The sequence below is a fragment of the Rutilus rutilus genome, assembly GCF_951802725.1.
Source record: "Rutilus rutilus genome assembly, chromosome: 20".
Classification (NCBI taxonomy): domain Eukaryota; kingdom Metazoa; phylum Chordata; class Actinopteri; order Cypriniformes; family Leuciscidae; genus Rutilus; species Rutilus rutilus.
The window spans coordinates 33,848,277-33,874,717 of record NC_140225.1 but is presented as its reverse complement, the minus strand read 5'-3'; the positions used below and the strand labels follow the sequence as shown (position 1 = coordinate 33,874,717).

At 41.7% G+C, this 26,441-nt stretch overlaps 1 protein-coding gene across 1 annotated transcript in view; it reads right to left on the bottom strand.

The window, feature by feature from the left end:
• Positions 1 to 4,748: 4,748 nt before the first annotated feature.
• The window catches only part of gtpbp2a (GTP binding protein 2a), a 31,103-nt gene continuing 9,410 nt past the window's right edge, over positions 4,749 to 26,441 (bottom strand). The window contains exons 6-12 of the mRNA XM_084391468.1: positions 26,092 to 26,266; positions 21,241 to 21,460; positions 19,167 to 19,302; positions 17,285 to 17,343; positions 12,290 to 12,461; positions 10,231 to 10,395; positions 4,749 to 6,602 (exon numbers count right to left, since the gene is read on the bottom strand). Coding sequence (XP_084247594.1) covers positions 6,438 to 6,602; positions 10,231 to 10,395; positions 12,290 to 12,461; positions 17,285 to 17,343; positions 19,167 to 19,302; positions 21,241 to 21,460; positions 26,092 to 26,266 — 1,092 coding nt within the window. The 3' untranslated portion in view covers positions 4,749 to 6,437. The remainder of the gene's footprint in view (positions 6,603 to 10,230; positions 10,396 to 12,289; positions 12,462 to 17,284; positions 17,344 to 19,166; positions 19,303 to 21,240; positions 21,461 to 26,091; positions 26,267 to 26,441) is intronic.

Sequence of the window (26,441 nt, the reverse complement as noted above, 5' to 3'; positions counted from 1 at the left end):
TGCATCTATAAAACTGCTTTCTTCCATCTTAAAAATACGAAAAATGCTTTCAATGAAAAATGCGGAACAGTTTGTCCATGCGTTCATGACCTCAAGGCTAGATTATTGTAATGCTATTATGGGTGGTTGCCCTGCACGCATAATAAACAAACTACAGCTGGTCCAAAACGCAGCAGCTCGAGTTCTTACTAGAACCAGGAAGTATGACCATATTAGCCCTGTTCTCTCAACACCGCATTGGCTCCCTATTAAACATCGTATACATTTTAAATATTGCTGATTTCTTACAAAGTACTAAATGGTTTAGCTCCGCAGTATTTGAGCGAGCTCTTAACGCATTATAGTCCTTCACGTCTATTGCGATATCAAAATTCTGGCCAGTTGATAATACCTAGAATATCAAAATCAACTGCTGGCGGTAGATCCTTTTCCTATTTAGCACCAAAACTCTGGAACAGTCTTCCTAACATTGTCCGGGAAGCAGACACACTCTGTCAGATTAAATCTAGACTAAAACTTGAAATAGTCTCCACCCTCTGGCTGGGTACCTCAGAGATCTTCCATTGTGTATTGTATTGTATTGTATTGTATAATGTATTCTGCCTAGGTGGTTCTTATTGCCGGCAATAAGTCAGACTGTTTCCCGGTGCATGTTGGACTCCGGCAGGGCTGCCCTTTGTCGCCGGTTCTGTTCATAATTTTTATGGACAGAATTTCTAGGCGCAGCCAGGGGCCGGAGGGTGTCAGGTTTGGGGACCAAACGATTTCGTCTCTGCTTTTTGCGGATGATGTTGTCATGCTGGCCCCATCAGAACAGGACATTCAGCATTCACTGGGATGGTTTGCAGCCGAGTGTGAAGCGGCTAGGATGAGAATCAGCACCTCCAAATCCGAGGCCATGGTTCTCAGTCGGAAAAGGGTGGCTTGCCCACTTCAGGTTGGTGGAGAGTTCCTGCCTCAAGTGGAGGAGTTCAAGTATCTTGGGGTCTTGTTCACAAGTGTGGGAAGGATGGAACGGGAGATTGACAGATGGATCGGTGCAGCTTCTGCAGTAATGCGGTCGATGTACCGGTCTGTCGTGGTGAAGAAAGAGCTGAGCCGCAAGGCGAAGCTCTCGATTTACCAGTCAATCTACGTTCCTACTCTCACCTATGGTCATGAGCTGTGGATGGAAGAAGATGGATGGATGGTTCATATGTGTATTCCTAAGTCCTCCCTACGGGTAGGCATCATACTTGCATTTTCCTCATGGAATTTGCCACCCAATGTATTTTGGTAACTCTTGCGTTTAGCCTAGCCCTTCGCTCGTGCTGGCCTCAGGACAGGGAGCTGTGGCTAGCGCAGGGCACTAGAAGAAAGCCAATGTGCCGTTTTGGACAGGACCCCATTCATCAGATGTTCTGACGCAACGTTGGAACGTGACTGATTGAAAGGGAACTTCTCGGTTACGTATATAACCCTCGTTCCCTGAAGGAGGGAACAGAGACGTTGCGTACCCTTGCCACAACTGCTGTCCCGCTGAACGGCCGGGACACACCTCTCAGCTCCTCAGCGAAGAACTTAATGCGAGTATTCACACGCTGCTTCTTATATACCCAAACAGCGGGGCGGAGCTCGCAATACAAATTCCGCAGACCAAGGTACTTTGCGTACCATTGGCATGTTTTTTAAACAGTGCTTTTCAGGTACAGAAATAATCAAATGTAAAATCTATTCTTCATTGTATAAATGAAATATATATAAAGTTACAAAAGTTATGTAGTCGAGTAGTGAGTGATTTATTTTTTTGTCTTTTGTTTGATTAACATTAAAACAGCAGTGCAGCAGGAATATTAGGCTGCTGTCACTTTAAGAGCTGCATGGATCCAATATACTGATACACTTTATACATCTCTACTCTTGACCCCTTAACCCACCCATGTCTGTGTGAAATGACATCTCGGGAACCGCACTCCAGTGGTTCAAGTCTTACCTCTCAGGTAGGTCCTTCAGGGTGTCTTGGAGGGGTGAGGTATCTAAGACCCAACATCTAGCTACTGGAGTGCCTCAGGGCTCAGTGCTTTGACCGCTTCTCTTCTCCATCTATATGTTATCACTAGGATCTGTGATTCAGAAACATGGCTTTTCCTATCACTGCTACGCTGATGACACACAACTCTACCTCTCATCCCAGCCTGATGATCCGATGGTAGCTGATCGTATCTCAGCCTGACAGACATTTCTGGCTGGATGAAGGACCACCACCTTCAACTAAACCTTACGAAGACTGAACTGCTGGTCCCGGCCAACCCAACACTCCATCACAACTTCTCTATTCAGCTAGGTTCGTCATCCATAACTCCATCAAGGTCAGCCAGGAACCTTGGAGTTGTGACTGATGATCAATTGAACTTCAAAGACCACATTGCTAGAACTGTCCAGTCCTGCATATTTGCCTTGTACAACATTAGGAGGATCAGGCCCTTCCTATCAGAGCTACACAACTCCTTGTCCAAGCGCTTGTTCTATCCAGACTGGACTATTGTAATGCTTTCCTGGCAGGTCTTCCAGCTTGCTCTGTCAAGCCTCTGCAACTGATCCAGAATGCTGCAGCTAGAGTGGTCTTCAACGAGCCGAAGAGGGCAGAGCACACGTCACTCTCTCCTCACAAAATTGCACTGGTTGCCAGTTGCCGCTCGCATCAAATTCAAGTCACTGACGTTTGCCTACAGAACAAGCACTGGCTCTGCTCCCTGTTACCTAAACTCATTACTTCAGACTTATGTGTCATCCAGAAACTTGTGCTCTGCAAGCGAACGTCGTCTTGTGGTGCATCATCTCAAAGAGGCACTAAATCTCTTTCTCGGACCTTTACCATGACTGTTCCCTGCTGGAGGAATGATCTAACTCAACCAGAGCGGCTCAGTCCGTGGACATTTTCAAGAAACGGCTGAAGACGGCAGCACTTGATCCAGTAATACAAACACTTTCTCTTCTATTCTATTTATTAAAAAAAAGAAAAAGGGTCATAGCACTCGCTTATTGTTGTCCTATTGTTAGTTTAATTGCTTCTATTGTTCTCATTTGTAAGTCGCTTTGGATAAAATTTAATTCACTAAATGAATAAATGTAAATTAAATAAACAGTCCATTTAAAAATGTAGAAATTAAAGTTAAAGCTCCAATCTCCTCCTCCTGAAGATCCAGAAAAAAGTCTGTTGGCGCCTCAGTGAGTGACTGACGACTACACTCAGAGAAGCTGTCAATCATGACGTCACACCCCCGTTTTTGTAAAATAACTAAAACTTATTTAAAGAACGAACACTTGATTTAACATCAGCGTAATAAAAACTACCTAAAATGACAAAAAACGTCTTTGGAAAAAATTATTTGAAGTGATATTTTATTGATTGGTTTGTCTCACGTTCCATTACATTGAGAGGGCGGGGCTTAAGAGCTATACTGCATCCAGCCACCGGGGGTTATCGAGAAGAGGGCGGGGTTTAAGAGCTACACTGCATCCAGCCACCGGGGGCGATCGAGAAGAGGGAGGGGTTTAAGAGCTACACTGCATCCAGCCACCGGGGGCGATCGAGAAGAGGGAGGGGTTTAAGAGCTACACTGCAACCAGCCACCGGTGGCGATCGAGAAGAGGGCGGGGCTTAAGAGCTATACTGCATCCAGCCACCCGGGGGCGATCGAGAAGAGGGCGGGGCTTAAGAGCTACACTGCATCCAGCCACCGGTGGCGATCGAGAAGAGGGAGGGGTTTAAGAGCTACACTGCATCCAGCCACCGGGCGCGATCGAGAAGAGGGCGGGGCTTGAGCTATACTGCATCCAGCCACCCGAGGGCGATCGAGAAGAGGGCGATCGAGAAGAGGGCGGGGCTTAAGAGCTACACTGCATCCAGCCACCGGGGGCGATCGAGAAGAGGGCGGGGCTTGAGCTATACTGCATCCAGCCACCCGGGGGCGATCGAGAAGAGGGAGGGGTTTAAGAGCTACACTGCATCCAGCCACCGGGGGCGATCGAGAAGAGGGCGGGGCTTGAGCTATACTGCATCCAGCCACCCGGGGGCGATCGAGAAGAGGGCGGGGCTTAAGAGCTACACTGCATCCAGCCACCCGGGGGCGATCGAGAAGAGGGTGGGGCTTGAGCTATACTGCATCCAGCCACCCGGGGGCGATCGAGAAGAGGGCGGGGTTTAAGAGCTACACTGCATCCAGCCACCCGAGGGCGATCGAGAAGAGGGCGGGGTTTAAGAGCTATACTGCATCCAGCCACCGGGGGCGATCGAGAAGAGGGCGGGGTTTAAGAGCTATACTGCATCCAGCCACCGGGGGCGATCGAGAAGAGGGCGGGGTTTAAGAGCTATACTGCATCCAGCCACTCGGGGGCGATCGAGAAGAGGGAGGGGTTTAAGAGCTATACTGCATCCAGCCACTCGGGGGCGATCGAGAAGAGGGCGGGGTTTAAGAGCTATACTGCATCCAGCCACTCGGGGGCGATCGAGAAGGCAGATAGTTTGAGGAATATGGGTAACCAGACGGTTGATGGACCCCATTGACGAATATAGTACAGAATATATATATATATATATATATATATATACATACATATACATATAGTAAATCATGAACCGTCCCATTCAAGTTTATCCATTAACATTTAAGCAAGACCATATCCACTGAGAATTGATGCAAAATGCTGCAATCACTGGGAAATCCCAGCTTGTTTTCTATCACATCTCAATAAATCATTGTCAGTCATAAACTTTAATACACTTTTATTTATGTACATCACAATATACAAACAAATCTGTACATAAATCCTCCAATTCACCAAAAAGTAAGGCTAAAATATTTTAAAATACCTAAAAAAAAAAAAACCTTCAGTGACATTCGGTGTAAAAATGAGACGTCACTCAAACAAATGCATATTGGAAAGGAAATTATTACAAATCTATGAAACTAAAACATCCAGGTGTTGTCCCCCTGGCATTCTTTATAAATGTCCAATTATTTTTGGTTCAAATAGATATTTTCTTCTAAAACTGCGCAGAGAGAGAACAGTGCTGGAGTAAACCTGAAAGTGAAGGTTAATGATGACGCTCTTCAGTACTGGAGCTCTTGGAGACGAACACGCATGCAATGGTTACAGGACAGAGTTTAGGCAAGAACATTTATCTAACAAACTTTATCCTCCCCTTCCAACATTTAAAAACATGTAAATCAAAAGCATTAGCACCAAACCAAGTGTTCATGTGGGAAACACAGAGGGAGAAAGAACAGATAAAAGAGTGATTTGCATAATTCGACAGTGATGTGTGTGTCTGAACGGAAGGAGGAGTGCAGTTCTCCAGTTTTCCTGAGCTACTGAAGGCAGGAACGAGCCGTTCTGTCTCTTCAAGACTGTGAGAACGGAGGGACACTTGGTGGTAAAGCAGCAGATTTATATCTAAAGGCTGTGCTGTTCACGACTGATGATGCCACTTCAGTACAAAAAACCTCGTTACACAACGATAAAATAAATTAAAAGACATCAGAGATAGTTTCTGGCATTTGGTGATGATTTCAAACTCTAGCTGCCACCAGAAGAAACCATTCTTCATTGACATCGGTTATAAAAATGTCCACTTAAAAACAAAAGAATAATCTTTGGCAGCCACATTTAAATACACAATCTCTGTGCTTTGGTTACTGAATGATGTCATAAACTGTGACTGTGTGTGTGTGAGTGTGTTATTCAGTGCCGTCTGAACACTGAAAAGAAAGATATAAGCTTCGATATGCAAACACAAATCCTCAGTGTGTCTTTTCTGTTTTCCAGCACAAATATACAAACATTCTTATAGGAATAATTCACTTAAAAAAAATTCAATTTCTGTCATCATTTACTCTCCCTCAAGTTGTTTCAAACCTGTATGAGTTTCTCTCTTCTGCTGAACACAAAAGAATCTATTTTGAACAATGTGGGAAACCAAACTGTTGTTGGACCCCATTGACTTCCATAGTAGGAAAAAAAGTACTATTGAAGTCAATGGGGTCCAACAAGTGTTTCGTTACCGACTTCTTCAGAATATCTTCTTGTGTTCAGCAGAAGAAAGAAACTCATACAGGTTTGAAACAACTTGAGGGAGAGTAAATGATAGAATAAAAATTGAGTGAACTGTTCCTTTAAATCAAGATAGATTTACTGGAGAAGCAAAATGACTGAAGATATTTTTGTTTTGTGAAAATTAAAATTAAGTTTGTACTTGAAGAAACAAATAACTAGCAGATTTTGTTCTTTTTTTAAGCACTTAATTTGTGTCAGAAAACAAGACTTCACATCATTTAGCTCCTCCAGTGAATGTATGTTGATTTAGGAATATTTCCTGTAAAACTAGACAGAAACAGTGAGAGATGCAGAGTTTGTGAGTGTAAAGGCATCTGTGTGTGTGGATGAGGCGGATCCGCTCAGGGCTGCTGCTGGTCCTGGCACGCGGGCTGTAGTTTGGTCACCTGACCGATGCCTTTGGTCACTCCCTCTCGGAAGAGCAGCTTGGCGCCCAGCTTCAGATACTCCGGGTGTTTGATGAACCTGAACCCGACCACAGCTTTCTCTCCGGTGCGCAGCTCGTCCTGAAGCACAAGATCACAGGAGAACATCAGAGTCTTACTGGAGAACCTGATCTCTTCATCTGGGGGAGAGCGATTCCACAAACCTTATAATCATGATACTAGTCTTGAGTAAAATGTGTTATAATAGTGCTTAAAGCTGTGTTTGTGCATCAGTAACCTGAGAAAGCACACTTCAACACAGCGTAATGAACTACATCAACACACAACAGCTAACTGTGATTCAGAAACACTTCTACTCACGACATCTACATATTGATCATCAGAAACACCAGACTCTTGATCTGAGCGAGTGCTGAGCGCTTACACACACACACGCACACACATACTGAGCGCTTTCTGTGGACAGTGTTTCAGCTGATGAACACACACACAGCACACACACACACACACACACACTCACACACACACACACACACACACACTCAATCACACACACACACACACACACACGCTGAGCTCTTTCTGTGGACAGTGTTTCAGCTGATAAATACACACTCACACACACACACACACTCAATCACACACACACACGCTGAGCTCTTTCTGTTGACAGTGTTTCAGCTGATAAACACACACACACACACACACACACACACTCACTCACTCACTCACCTCTTTCTGTTGACAGCCCTATTTTAAATGACATTCAAATTTCACAAGTCTTAATTATTTTGATATTACAGCAAAAACCAAACTGATGCAAGCAAAAAGTTCTCAATCTTATTAAAGACTATTAAAAAACGTATGACCAGGACAAATAAAATACAACTGAAATAAAGAGTGCTTTATATACTAACAAACAGACTGCTAGAGAAATTGAATAAAGTAATCAAATGTAAAGTATCACTGCATAGTCTTTAAAGCTGCAGTGAGTCTTTAGGTGTTTGATGACATCAGCAGGTTTATTAGGCTGCTGTCACTTTAACTGTGCGTTCACACCGGACGCGAATAGCGCGTCAAACTGCCGCGTCTAGTTATACGCTTGACCACTTTGTGTTAATTCGCGCGTCAAGAGCGAAATTGACGTGCGTAAATTTCGCTTCAAACTTTTGTTTTTACGCGCGTCAATTTCGCTCTTCGTCAGAGGCGAAAGTTTCGAAACCCGTTGGCGGCCATCTTTTTTAGATGTTTATCGAGCATTAGCGTTAGCATTAATCGAGAGAGTCACCGCTCGTATATGCTCTGGAGAGCAGAAACAGCTGCGTAGGGGACATCGTCGCTGTACTCGGGTCCACCAGACCCTCCGGAGGGTTTCAGGAGTTTCACAATTTGCTCCAGGAGCTAGGTTTGGTGCACCTAACGGTGAGGACGCTGACGAGGACAGCGTAGGCCGTATAAGCCTCGGCCTCGAGTGGTCGCTGCCTGACGAGCCCGCGCTGTACAGCCCGGCGCGAGGTTCACCCTCACCCGCACCCACTTAATCTGTCATTTATTTTTGTTTTGATAATAAATGGAGCCAGCCTCCAAAAGTGAAACCTGTCCTGTGATTTTTTTGTTTTGTTTGTATACATTAAATTGTGTTTACATTAGATTAATAATGTTTCATATAATCTAGAATAGATATGGAATAAATTGCATTCAATACAAAATGAGTATCTCTCATATATTGAAATCGAGTTTTTATGTGAAAGATTTGCTTTGTTGTGCATTTTAGTCATATTACAAAATAATTTATTGAGGCCAAACATAAAATAACATTATAAACTGTCACTTCACCACGTGACAGCAGCAAGCAGGCTCCTGATTGGTTAACGCGGCGCGAATTGACGCAGAAGTTCAGATTTTTCATCTCGGGCGGCAGACGCGAATTCGCGTCAAACGCGTGAATGCACAAAAAGCACTAATAAAATCATTCGCGTGTAAAGGCCTCATTATACTTCTGCGTCGGACCTACGCCGGAGCCTATACGCCGTAGGCAACGTGTTGGTTTTAATTTATACTTCTGTGTCGTTGACGCGCACCTAGGGAGCATGTGAAACCCCAAGGGAGGGGTTCTGTCAGACCAATCACAGCACTTGTGTCCGCGTAGAATTGACGCGTTGTTACATTTTTGGAGAGGTGCACGTCAGGGTACACCGTAGGGTACGCGCGCTACACACAGCCTACGACGTAGCTACGGCGGCAGTTTGACGCAGAAGTATAAAAAGGCCTTAACGCGCTTAACGCGCCAGACGCTCAATGAGGCGTATTCGAGTCTACCGCGCCGCGCTCTACGCCTCATTCGCGGCGTAGGAGTTTTTTACGCGCGTAAAGCCTTGATTATACTCGACGCGTCCGCACGAGCGCGAAGGTGCGCGCGGCAAAAATGACGTCATTGCTGTGTGGGCGGTCGTGCGCGTTGGGTTCACAAGACCCAATTTCGCCTGGCGGTGTGCGCGACATTTTTTGTAACAACGCGCGCGGCGCCGCATCCGAAGATGAACGACTTTGAGCCAAATCTGGCCGAGCTCGAACTTCTCACCACACCGGCACCCAGTTTGCATGTCTAAATGAGTTTAAAAAATGAGCAGACAATAGCATAAAAAAGTATTTTTAATGAACATAAAGGTCCATGTTTAATAAAAATGTTCACGAAACTCAATGAAATGTTTAGTGGAATTAGAAAATATAAAATGTTAATTTATTTATATTGTACACATTCTCATATCCATATATTTTGTTTTATTGTCACTAGTAATAATCTCAGGGTTTACTGGGTTTTACACGATTCTTTTTTGCAGTGTGGTTTTGGTGGCGGTGTACTAAAATAAACATTGTCACGTGTGTACAGCTTTCATCTTCTCACCGCTGATTCCTGATGGTTTAGAGGACAATTACTCGAGTCGCCCCCTGTCGTTTCAAAGAATAGTACAACGGCGAGCGCGTCAAGTATAAACGCCTCGTCCGTTTGGGGAGGTGCGCGCGCAGTCTGCGGAGACTCGCGCTGCGGAGCCAGGCGAAAGTATAAACAAGGCTTAACGCGTCTTTGCATTGACTTAACATTGAAATCACTCGCGCCTGACGCGCTATTCGCGTTCGGTGTGAACGCACCATAAGAGCTGACGCACAGATCTATATTACACTGATAACAGAGTGCATTATTGGTATTTTTCCCATTCATTTTTCCCTTTGGGATAAAAAAAAAAAAGGTTTAAGTTGGTTTGGTTTAAGTGTTTTAAGCCTTGAATCCAAACCAATCAGACACAAGGAAAATCACAACGTTACAACGTACTTGATTTGAAGCAGAAAAGTAGCTGAAAATTCGACAGGCTAGAACAGTGTGTGAAAAACAAATTCAGCTCTCCTTCATGCCTTACAGTATGAAAGCTTGTTTCCACCACAGAATAAAAAAAAGGTAATTGTGACTTTTTATCTCACAATCTAGAAGATTATAACCCAATAACGCAATTCTGACTTGATTTAAAATTGCTCAAATGCTTAAAATGGCAAGGCTTTAAAAAAATAAACGTCATGTGAGTGTAACCGTGATTGACATTGCTCATTTTCTAGAGGTTTATTGTGGAAAAAACGCTTAAATATGTCATTTTGGTGATTAAAGATGAGTTTTAAGGGATAAAATGATTGACTACAGGGGGACTTTAAGCGTTTATCTAACTATCTGTCAGACAGACGGATAAAAACTACTCACCTTTCCTTGCAGAGCCTCGACTGTGGCCGTCTGTCTGACGTTGCCCACATGGACAGTCACCTGGAAGCCCTTGTGGAAAGTTTTGGCATGGAAGAGTAAAACGATCTCGGCCTCAAAGCGCCAGCAGATATCGGGGTTCATCTCGGGACTAACCATCACCATTCCCTGCCGGAGAACAAACAGCTTACACCGGCTCCAATGCTGAACACTTCAGCGTGAACACTTACACAATCATCCTATGCTTAAACCTAGATTAAATCAAGGTTTATCTAATAATTCTGTTGCACCAAACTTCAAAATTTGTTTTAATTTCTCTTCTCTGATGATGTGGGCGGGGCAACCTGAAATCCTCCAATAGCAAACCACAACCATCCAATCAACTCCCCACGGACACAATCAAGCCCCGCCCACATTTGTTCTGGTTTCAAAAGTATGCAGATTTTGAAAATGTGCACTTACATTTAAACCATGAGTTTGATCCTAGTTTTAATGTACATTTAAGATGGAATGACTTTAATCCTGCCACTCCATTACTTTAAATCTCATTTATGGATTAACTTCAAACGTGCAGGTGAAGAGGTTTAAATAGTAATAACAAAAATATATATCACCTACAGTTAAAATGTTGCTGACTGAAACAAAAACAGACACTAGGAGTGGCTTCAGGTCTCAGAAAAGTGTTTATTACAAATAAACTTGAAAATAAAAGTGCTTGATCATCCCTTTATTCTTACGGTCTCTTTGTGCCAGAGAGAGAATTTCTGGTAGTCAATCGAAAATGGAACTTTATGATGTTTAATTACAATGATGAATCCTTAGATAAAGGTTTAATTGCAGATTTGAATTTTAATCTCTGATTTGTTAATTAGGGTTTAAATTTACAATCAGGGATAACATTTGTTAATTGAATCCCTGATTGTGTTAATAATAAATAAAGTGGTGCAACACAGCTTGAGTTAAATTGACAGACTGTGAAGAGACGAGCCGCAACAATGGAGAATATGTTTTTCGTTTTTTTTTAAGATTCAAGCATGAAAACCTGTTCTAGTAGAGCCCAAATACATCACCAAGACTTTGTAAAAGAGCATAATAGGTCCTCTTTAAAGAATTAGTTCACTTCAGAATTAAAGTTTCCTGATGATTTTCTCTCCCCCACATCATCCAAGACGTTCATGTTTTTCTTTCTTCAGTTGAAAAGAAATGAAGGTTTTTGAGGAAAACATTGCAGGATGTTTCTCCATATAGTGTCTTCAATGGGGTCCAACGGGTCGAAGGTCCAAATGTGAGTTTCAGTGCAGCTTCAAAGTCTCGACACGATCCAGCCGAGGAATAAGAGTCTTATCTAGACAGACCAGCGGACATTTTACAACAAAAATAAACATTTATATACTTTGAACCACAAATGCTGGTCTTGCACTAGCTGTGATGCGACACACATTACGTAATCAGGTTGAAAGGTCACACATGTTCTGGTTCAGAAATGTAGAGTAGGGCGAAAAACTCATTCATCTCATTTTCCCCTCCAACTTCAAAATTGTCCGAAATCATTGTTTTACCTTTAATTTAAAGGTAAATAGCGTTTGTCTTAGTCTTTGCACGTTCGCTTTGTAAACACTGGGTCTGTTCTTACGCCTACGTCACGCTTGACCTTTCAACCTGATTACGTAATGTGTGTCGCATCACAGATCTAGTGCAAGACGAGCATTTGTGGTTAAAAGTAAATAAATGTTTATGTTTTTAGAAAAAAGTGAGCGCTGGTTTGTCTAGATAAGACTCTTATTCCTCGGCTGGATCGTGTCGAGACTTTGAAGCTGCACTGAAACTCACATTTGGACCTTCAACCCGTTGGACCCCATTGAAGACACTATATGGAGAAACATCCTGGAATGATTTCCTCAAAAACCTTCATGAACATCTTAGATGACGTGGGGGAGAGTAAATCATCAGGACATTTTAATTCTGAAGTGAACTAATCCTTTAATAGTTACTGGTGCAATCCACCCCTAGTGTAACAGCTCAAGATTCAGTATCTTCTGCATCCACCAATAGAAATGCTCACCTTTCGTAACAACGAGCGGTCGAAATCTCCGAGTGCCAGAGTAGCGGCCTGTCCCGCTCTGAGGACCCGACACCCGGAGCGATTCCTCTGGATACTGAGGACCGCCAGCTCCCGAAACTCCCCGTCATCCGTGGGTCCGACCACCAGCTGCTCCCCCTCGCGGCAGATCCCACTGCACACACACACACACACACACACACACACAGGCATTAGCAGTGTTGGCGGTAACTCATTACAAGAACCTGAGTTACGTAATGAGATTATGTTTTCAAGTAACTAGTAAAGTAACGCATTACTTTGTTTTCGCATTTATTGACTGACAGCTCTCCTGTCCCCATGTTGAGACAAATCAAAGTGCAGAGGCGTTGTGTTTAAACATGATGTTATTGTAGTTCTAGACTAAATGTAAGCATTTACTCATCTCACTTGCACAAAAAAAGATTCAATATTCCTCAAAATGAGTAAAATCAGTGAAATGCAGAATCAGAATACTATGCAAAGAATATACATTTTTATGCATTTAATCTCATTTTACTGACCAATGTACTTGCTTCTGACCTTCGATGATTCAGTTAAACCATTAGAAAAAATGACTATAGATTTTTTTGTTTTTATTGGTAAAGTGTTAAACTTTATTCTCCTGCATATATTCTTCTGTTATCCAGAATAACACCAGCTGAAAGGTTTGTTTGAGCCTCTACTGTACACTACTGTACTCTACCTCTACTGTACTTTACTGTACTCTATCTCTACTGTACACTACTGTACTCTATCTCTACTGTACTCTACCTCTACTGTACACTACAGTACTCTCTCTACTGTGCAATACAGTACTCTACCTCTACTGTACTTTACTGTACTCTATCTCTACTGTACACTACTGTACTCTATCTCTATTGTACTCTACCTCTACTGTACTCTACCTCCACTGTATAATACATCTACTGTACTTTACTGTACTCTACCGTATTCTACATCTACTGCACTCTACATCTACTGTACTTTACTGTACTCTACCTCTACTGTGCACTACAGTACTCTACCTCTACTGTACTCTACCTCTACTGTACACTACTGTGCACTACAGTACTCTACCTCTACTGTACTCTACCTCTACTGTACTCTATCTCTACTGTACTCTACTGTGCACTACAGTACTCTACCTCTACTGTACTCTACAGTACTCTACCTCTACTGTGCACTACAGTACTCTATCTCTACTGTACACTACAGTACTCTATCTCTACTGTACTCTACCTCTACTGTACTCTACCTCTACTGTGCACTACAGTACTCTATCTCTACTGTACTCTACCTCTACTGTACACTACAGTACTTTATCTCTACTGTGCACTACAGTACTCTATCTCTACTGTACTCTACCTCTACTGTACTCTACTGTGCACTACAGTACTCTACCTCTACTGTACTCTACCTCTACTGTGCACTACAGTACTCTATCTCTACTGTACTCTACCTCTACTGTACACTACAGTACTTTATCTCTACTGTGCACTACAGTACTCTACCTCTACTGTGCACTACCTCTACTGTGCACTACAGTACTCTACCTCTACTGTACTCTACCTCTACTGTACACTACAGTACTTTATCTCTACTGTGCACTACAGTACTCTACCTCTACTGTGCACTACCTCTACTGTACACTACAGTACTTTATCTCTACTGTGCACTACAGTACTCTACCTCTACTGTACTCTACCTCTACTGTGCACTACAGTACTCTACCTCTACTGTACTCTACCTCTACTGTGCACTACAGTACTCTACCTCTACTGTACTCTACCTCTACTGTACACTACAGTACTTTATCTCTACTGTGCACTACAGTACTCTACCTCTACTGTGCACTACCTCTACTGTACACTACAGTACTTTATCTCTACTGTGCACTACAGTACTCTATCTCTACTGTACTCTACCTCTACTGTACTCTACTGTGCACTACAGTACTCTACCTCTACTGTACTCTACCTCTACTGTGCACTACAGTACTCTATCTCTACTGTACTCTACCTCTACTGTACACTACAGTACTTTATCTCTACTGTGCACTACAGTACTCTACCTCTACTGTGCACTACCTCTACTGTACACTACAGTACTTTATCTCTACTGTGCACTACAGTACTCTATCTCTACTGTACTCTACCTCTACTGTACTCTACTGTGCACTACAGTACTCTATCTCTACTGTACTCTACCTCTACTGTACTCTACTGTGCACTACAGTACTCTACCTCTACTGTGCACTACAGTACTCTATCTCTACTGTACTCTACCTCTACTGTACACTACAGTACTTTATCTCTACTGTGCACTACAGTACTCTACCTCTACTGTACTCTACCTCTACTGTACACTACAGTACTTTATCTCTACTGTGCACTACAGTACTCTATCTCTACTGTACTCTACCTCTACTGTACTCTACTGTGCACTATAGTACTCTATCTCTACTGTACTCTACCTCTACTGTACTCTACTGTGCACTACAGTACTCTACCTCTACTGTACTCTACCTCTACTGTGCACTACAGTACTCTATCTCTACTGTGCACTACAGTACTCTATCTCTACTGTGCACTACAGTACTCTATCTCTACTGTACTCTACCTCTACTGTACTCTACTGTGCACTACAGTACTCTACCTCTACTGTACTCTACCTCTACTGTGCACTACAGTACTCTATCTCTACTGTGCACTACAGTACTTTATCTCTACTGTGCACTACAGTACTCTATCTCTACTGTACTCTACCTCTACTGTACTCTACTGTGCACTACAGTACTCTACCTCTACTGTACTCTACCTCTACTGTGCACTACAGTACTCTATCTCTACTGTACTCTACCTCTACTGTACACTACAGTACTTTATCTCTACTGTGCACTACAGTACTCTACATCTACTGTACTCTACCTCTACTGTGCACTACAGTACTCTATCTCTACTGTACTCTACTTCTACTGTGCACTACAGTACTCTATCTCTACTGTACTCTACCTCTACTGTACACTACAGTACTCTATCTCTACTGTACTCTACCTCTACTGTACACTACAGTACTTTATCTCTACTGTGCACTACAGTACTCTATCTCTACTGTACTCTACCTCTACTGTACACTACAGTACTTTATCTCTACTGTGCACTACAGTACTCTACCTCTACTGTACTCTACCTCTACTGTACTCTACCTCTACTGTGCACTACAGTACTCTATCTCTACTGTACTCTACCTCTACTGTACTCTACCTCTACTGTGCACTACAGTACTCTATCGCTACTGTACTCTACCTCTACTGTACACTACAGTACTCTATCTCTACTGTACTCTACCTCCACTGTACTCTACTGTGCACTACAGTACTCTCTCTACAGTACTCTATCTCTACTGTACTCTACTGTGCACTACAGTACTCTATCTCTACTGTACTCTACTGTGCACTACAGTACTCTACCTCTACTGTACACTACAGTACTTTATCTCTACTGTGCACTACTGTACTCTACCTCTACTGTGCACTACAGTACTCTACCTCTACTGTACACTACAGTACTCTATCTCTACTGTACTCTACCTCCACTGTACTCTACTGTGCACTACAGTACTCTCTCTACAGTACTCTATCTCTACTGTACTCTACTGTGCACTACAGTACTCTACCTCTACTGTACACTACAGTACTCTATCTCTACTGTACTCTACTATGCACTACAGTACTCTACCTCTACTGTACTCTACCTCTACTGTACACTACAGTACTCTATCTCTACTGTACTCTACTATGCACTACAGTACTCTACCTCTACTGTACTCTACCTCTACTGTACACTACAGTACTTTATCTCTACTGTGCACTACTGTACTCTATCTCTACTGTGCACTACAGTACTCTATCTCTACTGTACTCTACCTCCACTGTACACTACAGTACTCTATCTCTACTGTACTCTACCTCCACTGTACTCTACTGTGCACTACAGTACTCTCTCTACAGTACTCTATCTCTACTGTACTCTACTGTGCACTACAGTACTCTACCTCTACTGTACTCTACCTCTACTGTACACTACAGTACTCTATCTCTACTGTACTCTACTATGCACTACAGTACTCTACCTCTACTGTACTCTACCTCTACTGTACACTACAGTACTCTATCTCTACTGTACTCTACTATGCACTACAGTACTCTACCTCTACTGTACTCTACCTCTACTGTACACTACAGTACTTTATCTCTACTGTGCACTACTGTACTCTACCTCTACTGTGCACTACAGTACTCTATCTCTACTGTACTCTACCTCCACTGTACACTACTGTACTCTATCTCTACTGTACACTACTGTACTCTACCTCTACTGAACACTACTGTACTCTACCTCTACTGTACTCTACCGCTATTCTACCTCTACTGTACTCTACCTCTACTGTACACTACTGTACTCTACCGCTATTCTACCTCTACTGTACTCTACCTCTACTGTACACTACTGTACTCTACCTCTATTCTACCTCTACTGTACTCTACATCTACTGTACTTTACTGTACTCTACTGCACACTACAGTACTCTATATAGACTGTGCACTACTGTACTATCTCTACTGTACACTGTACTCTACCTCTACTGTACTCTACTCTACTGTACACGTGTGAATTTGCATTTCCTTCAGCCTTATTATTTCCCTTTCGGTATAAAAGGGTCTTTACATTTGCCCAAAAATATAACTTTTCTGTTATAAAAAAAACAAGCCCAGGTGAAAAAAAAGTAACGCAAAAGTAACGTAATGTATAACTTTTATAAAAGGGTAACTAAGTAACACAATTAGTTACTTTTGAAGGGAGTAACACAATATTGTAATGCATTACTTTTCAACGTAACTTTCCCCAACACTGATCATTAGACACGAACGGTGTCTGTTCGGACACCACAGTTAACAGAGGAGAGAAGAGGACGTACCTGTAAAGAGTCCCACCAACTACTGTCCCCACATCTGGCACGGTATAGATCTCATCAATCTACAGCATCACAACACACACACACACACATATTCATCAGAGAGTTAAACTCCATCTGTCTGTCTGTTGGGTTAAATATTTCTATATAGTCAGAGAAGACAATGAAATTTCAGTTTTGGCCAACAAAATAAAAAGTCATGACTGTGACCAACAAAAAGTGACTGAAATAGTGCTTCTCCGATGGCACCTTTTGACTCTGTCAGAATCTGTTGATAAACTACAACAGCTGTGTGGATTTTTAATTGATCTTCATCATTATTTGTAGCGCATGCCATCCAATAATAGCTATAAGCTTTGTTACTTTGATATAAAAACAAAGTCTGAGCTTTTAAATTCTGTCCATTTTAATTTTTTAACCAATAACTGTGTTTGTGTGTCTTTAATGTGTGTGACAGATCGCTGTAGAACCGATCATCTCTTCCTCTTTACTACTAGTTACAGCAGCAAATAAACATCAGTGAACATCAGGAGGAATGTTGAAAGATACAGAACAGTTTACTGAAATCAATCATGTCTCATGTCATGTAATCCATCAATCAGTGTTTCAACCGTCAATAAAACAGCTGGAGAACAATAATGTCACATTCACCACAGAAAAACCATTCAGTGTCCATAAACTCGATTTAATGAATATGTAAAATAGTGTATATATTTATTTTACTTAACCCGTTTTTTTTTAACCCCTTAACTGTCACCGTCCCACTTAGCGCTCTTTTTTCCACCTTTTTTCATGTCACATATTTTAGTAATCATCAAAAATAAGGTATTAATTTAAAGCTTACGAACTCAAAATTCATCCTGTGAAAACCCTTTTGAAATTGGATGTTGCGTTACCATGGTAACGGTACTCTAATTTCTTTTAGCGGCCTCCTCCCGTAGTGGGCGTCGTCAGGTTTCGTATTAGAACAGTTATTTTGACTACTTTATAATCAAAAACCTTTTCTAATCTTGACAAAACACATATCGACGGAAAGATCTGAGTCTCAAGGTTCCATATTTTGTGATATAAGTGATATTTGGACATACATTTATTCATTTGTTGCAGGAGAATGCGCAAAAAAAAAAAAAAAAAAGTGTATTTGTCACCCGGTGGCTATTTGTGGTATTACGCCTAAACAAAATCTTCAATCTTTGTGACATCAACTTCAAATTTGGAACACAACTTGGTTAAACATATGGCTTTGATTTTATAGTAAAAATTATTTTGTAAATTACATATTTTATAAACAATAATAAATATTTAGTACAGTACATTGCATTTACAGTAAATTTAAACTTCCACTACATTTTTTGCTAAGTGTCTTTGTTAAAATAAGACCAGGTCTATATTCCAAAGCATTATGGAATTACAACCAATAAAGTTTCGATAGTGCATTTTCACATCTATTCTCAAACAGTTGACAGTTAATAAGTGTCTGAATAAATTAAAAGAAGTGAATAAATGTCTTGAAAATAAGTTATTATTACAGTCACCACTTAAATGTGTATATTTCCAAAAAATTATATAATTCAAAAAGTTAATATAAAATGCTTGTGCTCAATTTACATTTGTTAATTTAACTTGTATACAAGTTTGTATTTGAGTGTAGATCATTAAATCTGTCTATTTTTGCCCTTTTTTTTTCCGGCGAAATAAAAACTTTCATATTGTTTTTTAATGTTTTGGTTAAAAAAAATAAAAAAATAAATGTCTCTGCACAAGATGTCCTTGTGTTCAACAGAAGAAAGTCAGTCATACAGGTGTGGAATGATGACAATTTTCAGGATAAAATCCCACCCCATCAGTGAGGACATCTGAGCTTTTGTTAGGTGTAAAGCTGTACCTGAAACTCGGTGAGCTGTTGCATGAGCTCCTCCTGCTCCTTGCTGTTGCTGAGGGGAGGTAGAATATTAAAGAAGACCTTCAGCACATCGAGACTCTCCCCCGTTACGCTGGACAGGGTGAAGATGGGGGTGATGCTGGGAAGACAACAGACTTTAAAGCCATGTTCTTCTTTCATCTTTGTGATTGAAAAGCTAGGTTTGTCATTCTCAACAGGGGCTTTCGCTCCGGGTAGTTACAGGAACGAGCCTCCAGGGTGTTTCCCCGAGAACTAATGGTAGCTTTAGGAACGTTTCCCTGGTTGCGTTCGCACCGCCAGTAGGAACTCTGAAGTGACGTGAGACGCGCTTGTTGTAGTGACTTTTATTTTGACGGCGCTGAGAACGACTGAACACACAGCGCTCGCACTCTCCGTGTTCATTAGTTTACGATCTGTCTAACACTCCTGTCTGATATGTTATTAGATACTGTTATACATAGAAAGTAGACAGTAATGAAAAGTTATTAGCGTGTGTCGTGTGGTTGATGTCCAGTGTTGCTGAGCAGAAATACATAATCATGTTTCTCTTGGTCTCCTCAAAGTTGCGTTGGGTTTTGTCCTCAGCGTAAAGGTTACGGTCAATCTATCAGTTTTCCAAGTTCGTAGAGTTAGTTTCTGGAGTAAATATATAGGCTATAATCTGTGTGTTTACACTGCCTTTTCAAAAATGGCAGGTGCTGGTGTTTCGGGAGCATTCGGCCAATCAGCGAACACTAACGTCACTGTAGATCCTATAGCGCTGGTTTAGACCGACTCTGAAAGAGGAGTAAATTAGTTCCTTTAAAAAGAGTTCCTAGTTCCTGCAGTGCGAACACGCCAAAACATTAGTTGACCATTGTGCTGTACAACTGGATAAATATCCAAAAAACAAGACCGTAAAACAAATGATAAAGGGAGTTTACATCGAAAAAACACCAATCAGAAAATGTAAAGGTTCCTCCAGCGCGAAAGCCTCTATAGTCAAGCTTTGCTGTTACTGTGGGTTTATATGCACCTCGGGGAATGAGCATTTTTTAAAAAGCTGTTCATACACACAGATTATAGTCTATATATTTACTTCATAAACTCTTCATAAATTACTTTACTAACTCTTGAACATGGAAAACAGTGATAGATGGACCTCTTAATCTTTACGCTGAGGAGAAAACCCAACGCAATTTTGAGGAGACCAAGAGAAACATGATTATGTATTTCTGCTCAGCAACACTGGACATCAACCACTAGGGATGTCCCGATCCACGTCAACGGTATCGTGTGTAACGCAGTTCGTTGTTATGGGAAGAAGGAGGCGGGAACCGGCCAACATTTAAAGATTTTAATGACATAAAATAAATGTGTGAGAGAGAGAGAGAGAGAGAGAGAGAGAGAGAGAGAGAAACAAATCCCCAGAGTACCTGTATTTATTTTATTTTTTTGTAGTGTTTGAATAAAGGGTGGCAGTCTTTCATAATCAACTGTTGTTGTGGACTATATACTGGAGAAGTATTTGTTCTCCATTTGAGTGAGATGTTTTTAGGTGGCTAATTGAGCAAAGTGCTTCCATATATTTTATTATTATTAGTAGTATTATTAGTATTAGTTCAAGAATAAAATAAAAATATCGGATTGATATCGGTATCCGCAAATAGCCAAAGCTGCGGCATCGGTATCGGAAGTGAAAAAGTGGTATCGGGACATCCCTATCAACCACACAGCACACGCTAATACCTTTTCATTACAGTCTACTTTCTATGTATAACAGTATCTAATAACGTATTAGACAGGAGTGTTAGACAGATCGTAAACTAATGAACACGGAGAGTGCGAGCGCTGTGTGTTCAGTCGTTCTCAGCGCCGTCAAAATAAAAGTCACAACAACAAGCGTGTCTCACGTCACTTCAGAGTTCCTACTGGCGGTGCGAACGCAACCAGGAAAACGTTCCTAAAGGAACCATTAGTTCTCGGGGAAACACCCTGGAGGCTCGTTCCTATAACTACCCGGAGCGAAAGCCCCTATAGTCAAGCTTGGCTGTGCTGTAACTGTGTTTATATGTACCTCGGGGACTGAGCGAACTTCTGCGCGGCAGTGACGGCGTCGTCGGTCGAGGACACTAGCATGGGCACCTTGTTGCAGCCGGGCTGCTTGAGGATCCGCTCCAGCTGTCGGACCGTTCGCTCCACGGTGCCCTTGGCGCACAGGTCCACTTTACTCACGACAATGAAGATCGGCACCTTCAGCGCCATGGCCAGACCCAAGTGCTCACGCGTCGTACCCGCTAGGAGAAGAACGAGAGGGTACGCCAAACATCAGAGGCGCTTAAAGAGCGTGGATGACACAAGAGGTTCGGAAAACAAGGAACCAAGTCTTAAAGCCCCCCTGTGGTGTAAATCCAGCTTTTAATGTTGTTTATATGTCTGTGGTGTTTTTAATATGCTTTAAGACAAACCATGTGTAAATTCATAAGTCGACACCATTGCTGAGTATTTCCTCCTTAAAACTGCAGTGAACCAAAGACAGTCTCAAAAACACGCTTTGAAATCGCTGGTGTTTCTGACGTCACAAACTACCTTGTAACCAATCAGATCAACGTGTGATCGTCAACCAGTGGATCTCTGAGCTGAGTGAGTGAGTGGAGGCGGGGCTCATTTGCATATTCATAGAACCGCATATACTAAATGAGGCAAGGGTGTCGAGTTACATTCAAGATATTTTAAAACGAAGATTTTAAATTTTTTTATTTGTCATTTTGGTGATCAAAGATGAGTTTTAAGGGATAACATTATTGACTACAGGGGGACTTTAAGTTTACGTACTTTAAATTCCCCCATTATGCCTTTTCGAGAATTCTCTTTTATGGTGTGTCTAATAAAGCTGTTTGTGAGTATAAAAGTTCTGCAAAGTTTCAAAGGTTAAAGTGCAGATAAATGGAGTTTTTGACTCCCAAAAGAAAGAAGTGATTCTGAACTGAAACGAGTCGTCAGTGATTCAGTCTCACTTCCTGATGACTAATTAATTTGCATAATGCCAGCCTCTGGTCTTGATTGGCTGAACAGCGTCTCTTTGCTCCGCCCTCAAACACTGTAGTGTATCTGAGACTGGAGGAGTTTGGTTCGTGTTGTTCGTGTCGAGAAGACGCTGTTTTCTCAGAAAAACTGAATTGAGCTGAATAATGTCACTACTGTCTTTCTAGAGCTGCTTTACAGCAGAATTTGATGAAGTTTGAGTCATTAATTAATAAGTTATTTTCCTTGTTTATTACTGTGAAGCTGCTTTGAAACGTACAACATGGAATGTATATTTGTATTTTGGTTTATATGCGAGTAATGCTTGTCACATGTTGTTTGTTGTTAAGTTTATATCTGTTTTGATAGTATTGTCTATATTGTCTTTTTATCTTCCTTGCCCAGGGGACCACAGATGTAAATTAGCTGTATAGCTAACTATGGTACAGGGCTTGAACTGTGCATGGTCCCTGTCAAATAAACTAATAAAATAAAATAAAATAAATAAATAAACGATCTGTATAGTGTAAAGCACATAAAGGTGACTTGTCTTTAAAAGATACTCTGTGGCCATTAACTAATTCTCTAAAACCAAGAATTAGCATTAGTTAGTGGAGCAGGAACAGCATCTCATCTGTCAACTCACCTTTATTTATACAGCGCTTTCTACAGTACAGATCGCTTCAAAGCAGCTTTACAGAGATAACAGGAAAATAATGCTACAAAGTTTGTTTCCAGAAGAAAATAGCGTCACAGTCCAGCTTAAGTAAGTTCAGATTGTCTGTGTGTGTAAGTGTGTGTGTGTGTGTGTGAAAGTGTGTGTGTGTGTTAGGGTGTAGGCATTGACAGAAGGACGGTTATGCATGCAAAAACAGCAGCAACATGTAAACAAAGATGGAGGTCAAGGCTGGCGCACATTATGATACATAAATAGATGTTCCAGAACGAGACACAGTTTGACAAGGTCAAGGATGAAGTGATACCACATCATCATCTTGTGGGAAATTCATGGAACTTTATATAATTATTAATATTATGGTGTTTACATTTCAGAGTCCTGTTCAGCATGAGCATACTATGGACTTATTATAGTAATGACAATAACTGGGTACTAACCCTGAATCTACACGTGCAGTTGCCTTATATTACTCACTACTTTGAGTAAGTGCACAACACATGCAAGAAAATAAAATGCAACGAATATTTTAATATCGTTTAGGGTCACTAGTTTATCACCTTTTTTTTTTTTCAAATGCATATACATTTAATCATATTTCACGCAGCCAACAATCCCAGCTATACACTAAAGTGCAAGTAAAACACTTGTATATTTGAGATAGTTGAAAAGCCTTTATTTCATCATGGCTTTATCATTTAAAAACTGGTGACAAGTACACACTCGAATCTCAATATGTTCGATTGAGAATGACATAGTATCGGCTCAACCAATGGCGTAAGTTTGGGGCAGGACTCTTGGTTTTCCAAAATACTGAGTAAAGGTCCGAAATTCTCGCACGTTAAAAAATAAATACGACCTTATGTTGTGTCAATCACGTTTACACTGTCTCCGAAACTTTCGTCCGTCAGAAAAAAACAGGATCGGGTTCAATTTTCTGCATTTTTTTTGCATGCGTAGCAAGCATTTTAAGAGGCGTTTTGACATCTCAGAGCCACCGTACAAGCGAACGCCAAAATCCAGACCTGTTCAGGATCAACTGGTTCATGGAAATTGGTGGTCTTGTTTTTAATATGTGACTCCAGTATCGCTAGCAAAGCATCAAACTGAGCCTCTGACATCCTGAGGTGAACTTTGAATCTCTCGGGATAATCCCGCAGCGAACTCTCCTTCCTCTCTACGCAATCAGGATCTGATGGACCCAATATTTCCTCTTTATCAGAAGAGAGAAGACAACAAAATCATCCTCACTGCTTGAAAACTCCATCTTGTATTGTTGTGCAAATTTTTTCGCAACATATTAATTAATACGCATCGGACTCAGTGTGCAAGGTTGATGAATTTTTAGGACGTCGAATATGCATACGAAAATTTGGGACTCAGTGTGCAAGGACCTTACGTGTTTATTTTGGCTAAACTGTTTGATGGTGCAGATGGTTCAGGCCAATGCAACACTCATGAGAATGTGTGTTAAGCCTTCGTTAAGCATCACTTGTTTAGACAAGCCCACATCAGCTGATTCACACACACTTAAGAGCATGAAGATATGCAGTGCAGGTCACGTCCAGCTGTCTCTCACACACACACACACGCGCGCAGTAAAATCTGTCCAAAGTTCACCCGTCATCTGAGGTTAATGATTGGAGAACTGGCCGAGTCTGTTTGCATGGATTTGCTTATGGAAAAGTCAAACTCGGGGAGTTCCAGTAGACACTGTACACCACGTCTGTGTGCCGTTGCATAATTTAGGGTCAGTCTGGTGTCACGTTGCACACGGGGTATCGTGTTCTCCTTGAAAGACTTGCATGACCCACTCGCTCAAATATCTTCTCCTATTTCTGACACGCTACTTTCCACCAAACAAAACAACATAGCGATACGTCAGGATCACAACATGCGCACAACTCCTGTAGACACCTCACAAATCTGCAAGAAATTTGCAAAATATCACTCTTAAAAATATGGAAATGCTCCATGACGTGACACAAACACAGCCAATCAGAACATTTTTTATGTTTAACACGGCAGGTTTTGGGCTGATGTGATTTCAGTGTGAATGGATCTACACTGCAGAAATTGAAACCAAACGGTGGGCAAAACGGGAACGGGACTCAGATTCTGCAACACCATGTTCTCCGTCGTTAAAAGTCAGAACATGATGTTGCTGTAAAGTATATTTGGTATTCTGTGTTGTTTTTCTGACTGCACGCACCCTGACTTTAACACTAATATCTGAAAGTATTTATCTTTAAAGGTTTGATTTCTGTGCACTACCATTGCCATAGTAACCCATGTCCATTTTCAAACCTTTTTCTTGAACATCTGCCCTTGTTTTGCCAAATATATAATTCACGCCATTGGTTGAGCCAATGTTGTCCAAACGCTCAAACACGCTACATTATGGCCAAGCATGCGCCCTTAAAATAGCATCTGAAGGCGTTTTTGTTTTCTGAAACTGCAAAATAGCACCAGGGAACGTTTGTGCCGGAACACGCCTCCTCTTTTCACTGAACCGCCCCCGGGAGCGCAAGTTCATTCCCTAATTTACCGACGTGCGTCTGTGGAGGGAAAAGTCCGCTGTGCGTCGGGTGCAAAACTGGAATGATACATGCGTCAGTTTACAAAGTCAATTGCGCTGGGTGCAAGATAGGACCCTAAGTTGGAAAGGTGTGAGACTCAAGGTTTCATATATGCCTGCTGTTTTCTGATATAAACTATTTTGTGCCAAAAAATTTGTGACAGGAGAACACGTCAAAAAACATTTCAATGGAGTGTGTTTGTCACCCGGTGGCTTAAACAAACTCTCACAGGAACCTCGAACACAATGTGGAAATTTGGTTAGAGATATGGCTCAGATTTTTTTTTTGTAGGGCGACTTTATAGGGGCTGAGAGTTAAATGACACTGTGGCCTGCAGTCACAGACAGACTGACGCGTCTCAGGTTTCTCTTGGTCCTGGACCAGAGGTATTTTGGGGTGTGGAGGACAGAAGGAATGGGGGCGACACTGAAGAGGGCATTACATAAGATCATACGCTGGGATTATTGAGTATCCAGGAGAACAGCTGATTTAAGATTGACGTGTCCAAACATTACGAGGTTTATTTGTGTCATTTGCCCTGCGTGATTTGACATTTATCAGGGCCGGCACTAATCTAAGATAAAGCAAATCTAGGCAGTCCAACATTGCATAAAGCGTTACGCAACCCCAAGCGTGCTGCAAAGCTCACCGATGCCCGTGTTGGCACTGACGACGAGCATGGCGAAGTCTGGACAGTAGCTGGTCAAGCCGAAGATGGTGGTCTTCAGATATTTGTGGTGGCCGGCCAGATCTATGAAGGTGATCATTTTTGAGGCGCTCTCACAAATCTCCTCTGCTGTTCGGGACTCGCTGTAGTTCACCACCTAGATGAAAGACACCAGAGGCTCGTATTTATCAATATTTTATTTTATTTGCCCTTTATTTAACCAGATAAAACTTTCTGAGATTAAAATCTCATTACATAAGTGGCCTGGCCAAGATGAGCAGCACAACATTATAAAAAAAAAAAGAAGAAAAAAAAATTACTATAAGACTTTG